The 10,685-nt window shown below is 42.7% G+C and overlaps 1 protein-coding gene across 1 annotated transcript; it reads right to left on the bottom strand.

Moving 5' to 3' along the window:
- Positions 1 to 2,370: 2,370 nt before the first annotated feature.
- LOC133904256 (uncharacterized) lies at positions 2,371 to 3,231 on the bottom strand. The gene has a single exon (XM_062345714.1). The coding sequence runs from the start codon at positions 2,984 to 2,986 to the stop codon at positions 2,606 to 2,608; it is 381 nt and encodes a 126-aa protein (XP_062201698.1). The 5' UTR covers positions 2,987 to 3,231; the 3' UTR covers positions 2,371 to 2,605.
- Positions 3,232 to 10,685: the final 7,454 nt, after the last annotated feature.

Below are 10,685 nucleotides of genomic sequence, written 5' to 3'. Positions count from 1 at the left end.
AGAAGCTTCAAGGGCTTAATTGGAAGGAAGTAGAGATTGTTGAAATTTTTACTTGCAACAGGAGTAATCTGATTGGTCTAGGACTGCAGGAGGCTACGGTGTAAGACGTCAGAGAATCGTAACCTAAACAGTCAGGTAATGGAGCAATGCTAATGTGTCAATTTCTATGTGTGACTCATAAAACAACAGTGAAGTTCTCAGTATCAAGAAGCAGTAAATTGGGAGCGTGGATGTTGGATTCAGTTGATTTTTTCATGTGACGCCCATCAGGGAGCAATTTTCTTCATGAAGTCTGGTGATTCTGGTTGTATCTACTTATGTGACGACGCGGGCTACCGTGATGTTGGAGTATGTGCTATCAAAATTAAGATCTATAATGAAGTTGTGTGCTTCGGGGAGTCAAGCATGTGTCAAGGCTAAAGAGGAATCTGATTTTGCTCAAGGAGATTGTGTTGATAGAAGAGAAATGTGCTCAGTTGCAGGTGGAGTCATGGAGTCTGAAGTTGCAGGGATAGCTGAGTCTCTGGAAGGCGGTGAGTCTGAGTAAAACTCATCGAGCAGCTCTCGTTGAGCGGCAAAGGTGACAACTCAAGTCCGATGTACATGAATGTTCACACATGATGGCTTCAAGATGGCAAATTATTTGCCAAGGTGGAGTTTATTGGATATGTATCGAATAATTGTACGGAGATGATTACGTATAGAACTTAGAGTTGTATTAGCGGTTTATGGCGGAATCCTAGTAGGACTCTAGTGGAATCCTAGTAGGATTACTGTAACTAGGCCTCCTCATAAATATGAGAGGAGGGCCGCTGTTTGTAACCATAATGACATAGCGACAGGTTCGTAGGGGGGCAGCAAGTCTGCGGGAACCCCGGGAAGCGGTCGGTATTGCTAGTTGGGGAGGAGCGCCCGTAGTCATGCCCCGGGGATATAGACTTCGGCTGAACCTCGTTAACAAACATCGTGCCTCTGGTGTCGTCTGTGATCGTGTGCATCATCTTGGTAGATACATCCATTGCTTCCGCTGATAGCTGATTTTCTAACACACTTGCTATTCATAGTCGACACGCCAGGTACCATGTCCTCCTAGGCAGGGGCGGATCCAGGGCCCGTGCTGGGGGGGGCTGTAGCACGGGCCCAGCCCAGGAAGCTCAAAGGAAGTAGAGGAAAATTCAGAAAAAAATGCATCATTTTAGCCCACAAGCCCAGGAAGCCCAGAGAAAAAAAAAATGAAAAATCCAGAAAAAAATACATCATTTTAGCCCATAAACTATAAATTTGGTCCAATAGCAAGAGGCCCAGCACCCCCTTGGCATTGGGCTGGATCCGCCCGTGCTCCTAGGACCATGTGTACATCTCTCATGACTTCTTTAAAGTCACATCTTTGTGACCCTTCGACATCGTGTTTGCATAACATCATCCTCCAGCACCTTCATAACCCCTTCATGGATGTCCTCCTAAGGCACACTTAGTGCATGGCTTCGGTTCCCCGTAGCCTAGAGAGATACCTCTAAAGAAACGTCGCGTCAAATATTGTGTTTGTTTTATCGGATCTATACCTTATGCACGCTAACATATTCTCAAGTTCAATAGTATACTCCATCATGTCACCTGGCAATCGTATAACACCATACATGTGCTACAATAATTGTTACATTCACGTACTATGTGGTGCACTATCCCACTATGGTGTTGGAATTACCTATCACGTGTGTGGTGCAAACCATGGACCATCACGTGTTCACTTTCTAAATTCTAATTGTTGGAGATTACTCATACCGGCTGTTAATTAGGGAGGACATTTTGGGCTGCTACAAAATTTAGTCTAAGGAGGAAAATCCGGTCACGTGTTCCATGATTAGTACTCGACGATGTTTTCCAAGATTACTACACGGCATGAACCCAACTAAAGGATCATGATTATTGTTGTACAAAATTCTTCCAGTGCATATGCATGTTTGTTTCAAGAGAATGTTGCATGTACCAACTACCAAGTAAACTAAAAAGTCCAGTTGATTTAGTTGGAGATTTAGTTATTTGATTTGGGGAGAAAAATCTAGTCGGTTAGTTCAGTTTCCTAAACATCCTGTGCTACGTGGGGAGAAAAATTTGTTACTAATTAGTATTTATTAGTTGACTTTCCAAAACAACAAATATAAAAAATATAATAATTATGGACGACCTATTACCTCCTCCTTTAATTTTAGCCATCCCGATCTAATTAGATGGAGGGCTAATTGTTATTTAGATGTACCCTAAAATTTGCCTAAATGCAAACAATAAACAAAAGTCTCTGTCTTTATCATGTTGAGATGCATTCACTGTGAAAGCTAAGGAAATCGACAAACGAGGCAAGCAGGGAAGATGGACAAAGAAACATTCAACTTTCATAACCTGAAACTAATTAAGAGGAAGATGGGACTGCAAATCTCTTTCACAAATGATACTTCCCTCACCAAAACATAAAACGCACACACATGTGTCTACCTCCGTAATTCTAATCACCAAGTTTCGCACATAACGACCTTAAACTAACAGATTAAAAAGAGAAAGAAACATTGGAAAACGAACAAGAGATGGGAAGAGAAGTTGAAGTGACCGATTAAGCATCTCTAGGATCCAACTCCGGCCGTTTAGCCAGCTTCACCATGCTATGCTCCGCAGCTCCGGCGGAGCCCTTGCAGGAAAGCCCAAGCCCGGCCCAGGCGAACCGCCTCCGGCCCTGCTTGTGCTCACGCGAGCCGTCCTTCCCGCCGTTCCTCCTGGTGCACGCCAGGTACGCGGCGACGAACGGGTCGTCCTCCGGCTGGACGGCGCGGGCCCTCGAGAAGCTCCTCGCCGCCGGCGTCACCGATGGCCAGCCCGGCGGCGGCGGCACGGAGAGCTGGCGCGCAGGGGCCTTCGCCTTCCTCGGGCTCTCCGGCAGCATATCACATGACAAGACCACGGCGGCCGGCATCGGCACGGTTTCCTCTTGCGCCATGCCGAGCTCGTACTTCCTGCTCCTGCGCCAATCAGACTGTCCTGTTGATATGGATTGGTTTCACTTTCTTGCTGTGCTTCTGGGTTAAGTTGTGGGAAGACGAAGACGAGGAGACGAAGAAGAGTGGTTGGTTTTCAAGTCACCAGTAGCATTTAGCAGTGGTGGTCATGCATGCTGCATCAATGCAATGCATTCTCCCTGCATGCCATGCCAAACGTGTGTGTGAGCTAGCAATAGCAAATGGTGGGCTTCAACAGTGATGGCTTGACCATTCTCTCTCTTCTCTTAATCTTCATTTGTTTTTTCCCTTGATTTTTTGGGGTCAGGGATTGCAACTGTCGTGTGCGAATTCTGGGTACCACCTACTCTGGCGGCAGCGCTTGATAAATTAGTAGTATATCTGAAAAACGAATGTGTATAGTATAATAGCACAAAAATGTGATCAACCACACTTCAAACCCAAGGGAAAACATCAGTTGGGAATTAATGTTATTGAGTAACCATGCTGGTTTTATTGTATTCGACTTGGATTGGGGCAAATGGCAGGTTACAGACATGAGCTTTCCCTACCCTCTTGTGACCTTGCTAAGTAACAAACAATACAAGAGTCAAAGCACAAACCAACCATGACTTGTATGCATGCAAATAGACGACACCAATTTGACTGTGAAAGGTGAAGGAGGATTGGGAACAAGACGAAATCAAATTTCTTTCATGGAATTTCATCGACCCACGAAAGAAAGCATCTAGAATTCCAATTAATTTCCTAAGGTTACAGTCAGGAGCGAGCATATATAAAACTATTCGTACATCCAGTAGCTATCATGGAGTTAGGAAATCATTCTCATTACGTGTTAGAGGGCATGAGAAACGCCAAAACAAGCTATGTTGACCGCTAATGGCCTCCAAAAGGATGCCATAAACTTTAATACTCTCTGTAAAACAATGTTTGGTGGCAGGAATTTAGCCGCCATAAATTTGGATGCTAGTGTAAACTTCAATAATCTGACCATGATGTCAATGGTTGTAATTCAAGTTTGTTAGTCCTAAATTAGCCATACATGACTGTTCCAATGATGTGATTAATAAATGGCGTAGCCACTGTATTACAAATTCTAGTCTCTGAGCTACTAGTATGTTACATACGGTCTGGTCTTTGAGGACGGTTGGAATGTTGAGTGGCCTTGTTCAACAAAACGAGCAATCCAATTTAACGATGAAGCTTCTGTCCGTGCTCATTTCTGATTTGCACAGGTTCGTACAAGTAGGTTTATCAGAAAATGACTGGAATGATGAAACTTCTGCACTGTTTTCTGTACCTTCTTAATCTATATATATAAAAAATCTGTTGCGACGATGCAGGGGGCTTTCACACCTGAACCAATCAGCTGATCATCTCCACATGAAAAGAAAACACCATGTGCATTCAGAATTACAAATTACGTCTCAGGAGGATTACAGAAGGAGCTGATCGAATTTGTTGCAGAGCATATATATGTATACATATTTATATCTGAATTACAAGCTATGTTGGCCGCTAATTCTCGTGCGTATATATAATATAGATAGCAAGGACGTACGCTCGATCGCAATGCAGCATAGTTCCATGGTTGCATGCATGCAGATCAGCAGAGATGCAGTCAGTCCATGGCGAACGGCAGTAGCAAGGGCAAGCCGGTGGTGCTCATCACTGGGTGCGCCAAGGGCCCTCGCCGACCTCCGAGGAGGCATCGACGTGGCCTTGTTTGTTGGAGGGGAGATTTGATTTGATTTGATTTGATTCTATTCCAGTCCAACACAAACACAAAACGGCTAGCAGCATATGGGCCTGAATTGGACTTTTCGAACGCAACGAGAGACCCATAGAGGCAACCTTGTGCAAACACGGGCGCTTTTTTTAATGCGTGATTTAGTTCAAACGTACATTGAAGCAACGATCGCTCAAACAGGCCCTAGGTGATGATCTTGAAGCCTAGATGCAAGATTCGCCAACTATGCCCTGCAAAGATGCAAAATTCAAGAAAAAGAATGTTACGATCCCCACTCGACTCAAGCACTCAAGAACACCGATCCTCAAGTACCAGAAAATGACTGGAATGATAAAACTTCTGCACTGTTTTCTGTACCTTCTTAATCTATCTTATATTTACTAATTGGAGATTACTTTTAATGCCTCCACGTTAATTTAAAAAAATCTTAGAAATTCTTATAAAAAAGCAAAACATCTAACCGTCGAATTAATTGATTGACTAACTGTAACCATTGATCAACAACTAGACGAAACAATATAGAAGATTAAAAAAAATCATAGAGTCTAGCCCTAAAACTACTTCTTGCCTTGACAAATCATAGAGTTCAACCCCAAGACTATTGCCTTTCCTTTCCTTTTTTTTTAGATATCATTTGTCCAACAAGGTTACATTAGCAAACTCCAACTTAGTTACGTTAGAAATCAACACACTTTTCTAAATCAATTATAATCAAACATTACAAAATTAAAACAACAGAATGCAAACATATTACGGATTATCACACAAAAATAATATCAAAGAATTTATAATGTATTTCAAAAATAATAATATGAGATACGGTGACGACATTAAAAATAATAATAATTTCAAAAAATCAAGAAAAAAACAAAAATCAATTTGCATAACACATAAAATAAAAATTATAAATTAGATCTATTCACAAATAATAAACATGATTCCAATATTATGAATAAAAATTACATTTATATTTTACATTCTAATATTTAAATATAAATAGTTAATATATCTTAGCATACAGTTATTATTAACACGAATATCTACAATTCAGCCGTAAACTAAATTTCTAGCCTGTACAGTCGCACGGGTTGATGTGCTAGTATAAAAAAAAATCTGTTGCGACGATGCAGGGGGCTTTCACACCTGAACTAATCAGTTGATCAGCTCCACATGAAAAGAAAACACCATATGCATTCAGAATTACAAATTACGTCTCAGGAGGATTACAGAATGAGATTTGATTTGTTTCTATTCCAGCCCAACACAGACACAAAACGGCTAGCATATGGGCCTGAATTGGACTTTTCGAACGCAGCGAGAGACCCATAGAGGCAACCTTGTGCAAACACGGGCGTTTATGCTGCACGAGAAGATTTTTTTTTAATGCATGATTTAGTTCAAACGTACATTGAAGCAACGATCGCTCAAACAGTCCCTAGGTGATGATCTTGAAGTCTAGATGCAAGAATCGCCAACCATGCCCGGCAAAGATGCAAAATTCAAGAAAAAGAATGTCACGATCCCCACTCGACTCAAGCACCAGAGAGTTCAAATTACACAGCACATGTAGCAGTAGAGAGAGGGAGATAAGTACTGATGGGAAACACTCTAGACCGGGTAGGAAGGAGGAGAGAGAGCAGAGGAGGGATTGAGAGGAGAATCACGGAGGGAGAAGCAGCCGGAGGAGGAAGAAGAAGGGGGATCTACTCTTGGGTTCATCGATGCCTTGGCTCTCAGCTGGGAGGGCTTCCGGTCCACATGTCAACCCATCGCCTAGCCCAAGAGCCCGGTCCGTTTTCACGTACGCTGGGAGGAGGAGGAATGGGCCACCGTGCGCTCGGAGAGCTCGACGACAGCGACAAGAAGCTGAAGCTCACGCTCGGAGGGCACGACCACGACGGCAAGAAGCTCAAGCTTGCGCTCGGAGAGCTCGACGACAGCGACAAGAAGCTGAAGCTGAAGCTCGCGCTCCCTTCATGCATCGTCTAATAAAGAAACTAAGAAAACCGGAAGAGAAGCGCTCCTCGTGCACGACACCACCCTCAGAAGCCAGAACCATCCGTTCGTTCGTCTTCCCCAGCCCCACTACCCTGACTCCTCGCCCTGCCTTTGCTGCCGCCCCTCTTTCCTTTCCTACTTCAGCGACGAAGGTCCAGTCCCTGCAGGTCGACCTCCTCTTCCCCTCCCCGTCCTCCTCGGAGTCGGACCTTGCCACCTCCAAGAACACGAGCCGTGCCGCGTACCGCACGCTCACCTGCTCCTCCTCGCAGCTTATGGTTGTAGGTGTCATGATGCTGCCATTGAGAAGGTGTATCGTCGTCAAGAATTTTTGTTGTGCTTCTTACAACATTTCAAAGTGTAGAATCTGGAATTACGAATTTTCATTTTGTTTGACCATCTGAAGTGCAGAACGACTGTTAGATGATTCACACGAGCTTATCTGCCAAGACTGACACAAACTACCTATTGTAATTTCATAGAATTTTATACAGCTTAGCAGTCAGAAGTCTCTGTTTATTGTTTGTTGTCCTATATACATGACTCTTATTCAAAACTGTTTTCAGTCTCAAATAATTGAGGCTCTGGAGCTACCACTGAACGAGTGTGCCCTGTTTCGATCACTTATAGAGATCATTTTGTCAATATTACTAGAAGACGGGTTGTAGAAGCGAACAAATTAGCATCGGAATAGGGAGAATTGAAAGAGAGACGAACTAACGGCAAGCAGCCAATGCTCGAGGATGCGGCAGACATCAGCTACGGTAGCTCAACATGGTAAATGAAGCTCTCACCATATTATCCTTAAATGCTTCCTCTTTGGGCGTGCAGCGGGTTGGCAGCGGAAGAGGTGCCGCTGCAACAATCAATGGTCAGATAGGCTGAGAATATCTGAAAGTGAGAAGAGAAAATTAGCCAGGTGCTGATTTGAATTTGCTCCTTCTGTATATTTCAGTGTGCAATCTTATATATTCTTGAAGTTTCCAATCCAACTGTCAGAGACTAGGGAGCAAAATTGGAGCTTTAGGTTTGTTCAATAGTATATGGTAGCAAGCTAATTTGCTCACTATGTGTTGGTTCAAATGCTTATAGAAATAGAGAGTTTATTGGCCATGACTTTCCTTTTCGTCATATCAATTCATGAGAAAAAAATATACTACCGGAACACTTGCTGAGACGATTGATTTATGAATGTTAGTACCTGATCACATGTACAGATGCATGACACTAAAGATGTTTAAATGGGTCGTGTCTATTGAGTTTTTTTATTGTAGGCACGGTCCAGGTACGGCACGAAGCCACGGGTCGTACCTGTGCCGAGCGCGCGGCACGGCAGGCCGGCACAGCACGGCCGGTCGAGTCGGGCCGGCACGGGCACAGCCCAGCCCAGGTCGGCACGGGCACGACCCGGCACGGCACGACACGGTCCGGGCACGCGGCGGTCCGCACGGCACGGCCCAGCACGGCACGACCCATCGCGTTGGCTCGGCACGCGGGGGCACGCGGGTTAACGGGCCGGGAACCCGATATATTTGAATTTTATAGCCGTTTTGTGACCGTTTGAGCTCCAAAAAATTCAATTTTTTTTACAAAAATCACCATTTTTCACTATAAATAGAGGAGCACCCTGCCCTTCCATTCCACACCAACAACACTATTTTCTCTCTTGTTTCCTCCTATCATTCTTGTCTCAAAGTTCTTAAGAATTAACGATAATTTGGTAAAATTAGTTTGAATTGTTGCAAAAAAATCCGAGCAATTTCAAAACCGTCATCCTGCTGACTTGCTGTCTTGAAGTTGAAAAAATCTTGGTGATTTTTTTCATCATTGTTGAGTCTTATTTTATTATTAATTTTATTACTTGATTATTTCTAACTCTGAATATTTGCAATTTTTATAGTGTCATTCGACATTGATCATGGATGCCGGTGATCATGATACATCCATAGATCATGATTTTTTTCTCCAAGGACTCACAGGGGACTACGGACCCTTTGATACCAGTGCTGCAGGTGATGATGGACCCGACGGTGAACCTTCGGTTGGTTCACATGCAGATAATGCAGCAGCAGATCCATTCGTCAGGCTCTACAAGTGCGCACACATTAGCAAGCATGGGGGTCAAACTTTACTCACGGAAGCGCATTGGTATGTTGCTGAAAGGATACTGGAGTTTTTTGAATTTTTTTATGATTCAACTGTGAGTTTATCAGGAGTTTATTATCCAATATCTTGTTTAGTAGTGTATAATATTGTTGAAATTGCTACTCATTTAAACAACTATGAAAATGACAATCTTCTAAGAGATTGTGTAGTTCCTATGAAATATAAATTCTTAAAGTATTGGAAAGAAATTTCTTTGTTGTACGTCTTTGCCTTTATTTTAGATCCTAGAACTAAAATTGCAGCTTTCTGTAGAGTTCTCGCAATTCTAGGTGATGCTCTTGGTCACGATTATTCTAATTATTATACTAATGTTCGTTCTAAGTTATTCGAAGTTTATAGTAAATATGAAACAAAGTATGTCGGAGTTCGCCTGCAATGACCTCCAATAGCACCCACAACAAGTAAGAAGACGATAACGTGGGGGAAAATATTTGGTGCAGGTTCTTCATCAAGAATTTCAGACTCTTCGTCACGATCGTCTACGAGCACCGGAATCCCAACATCCGGATGGGAGCTAACTACCTTTATCGACAGTGACGTTATCAGCCATGAACAAGAAAACTTCAACATACTGCAATGGTGGCATGAGCACAAGACAAATTATCCAGTGCTTTCACTGTTAGCGCGAGATCTGTTAACGGTTCATGTATCTACAGTTTCTTCTGAGGCTGCATTCAGTTTTACTGGAAGGATAATCGAAGAGAGAAGAACAAATCTGTAAAGTGAGATGGTTGAAATACTCACCATAGTAAAGGATTGGGAACAATCTGAAGCACGAATGCTAGGCCCGGCATGGCACGGTGAAAGCTGGGCCGTGCCGTGGGCCGACGACTCGGCATGCGGGCCGGCACGGTACGGCCCGTTACAGTAAATGGGCCTATCGGGCTGTGCCATTTTCGGGCCGTACCGGCCCGGCCCAATTGGCCCATTTGGACATTTTTGCATGACACTAAGGATGTGGGAGCGGCTAATTTGAATTCAGAAGAAATAAATTATGGCTAGCCGGTAATAAACATTGTCATTACCTGAAGTATACAATATTGAAGATGCAGACACTACTAGCTGATGGAGGTGCTGCTACTGTCTTTGTATGCATCAGTTGGAATATCAAACTTAAAACATGATCTTGCAGTGCATACTAATTTTTTATTAGCTCCACGCGTCCATCATAGGGACTTCTTTTTTTTAGACTAAGTATGACAAAATGTTCTTACTTGCATGCATAGCCTTCCATAAAGTAAACAGTAATTCATGGTTAACTATTTTTTAGGGAAACAATTATTTTTATTTTCATTCTGACTGATATTAGTGCCTGATCCAGTTTGCAATATTCTTAGAAAGTATTACCTAGGTTTAGTCCATATGCTGTGTCATTCACCTCATCATAAGGTGTATTGGATCCATTTAAAGCACATATGCATCATAGATAACTGCAACTGTTTTTCTTTATGCATGTGGTTCTGCAGAAGACGTGATGAAACACAAGTCCATATTGTGCATGAGAAAAATGAAAAATCTTTGGTTGAAGATTAGTTAGCTCCTTTCGATGTGATGTACTATCACTGAGGTGCAACATGCATATCTATACGTTGTTTTTTATTCATTGTTGTAATATATATTTGGGCCTGAATATGTTGAATAACCTTTTCTTGTTTCTTGGTTACGACATCTTATTTTTTGACAGCAAGAATGAATCTGCCAAAGAGACATGACATCATGACTATCAAGATTATACATGTTCGTTTGGTTGAGTAGCCTAGCGAAAA

This window comes from Phragmites australis, chromosome 22 (assembly GCF_958298935.1).
Source record: "Phragmites australis chromosome 22, lpPhrAust1.1, whole genome shotgun sequence".
Classification (NCBI taxonomy): domain Eukaryota; kingdom Viridiplantae; phylum Streptophyta; class Magnoliopsida; order Poales; family Poaceae; genus Phragmites; species Phragmites australis.
The sequence above is the reverse complement of the archived record's forward strand: the minus strand, read 5'-3'. Positions and strand labels throughout refer to the sequence as shown.

Bases quoted from the DNA above. Each gene is read 5' to 3' on its own strand.
- LOC133904256 (XM_062345714.1), bottom strand. From the start codon at position 2,986: ATGGCGCAAGAGGAAACCGTGCCGATGCCGGCCGCCGTGGTCTTGTCA.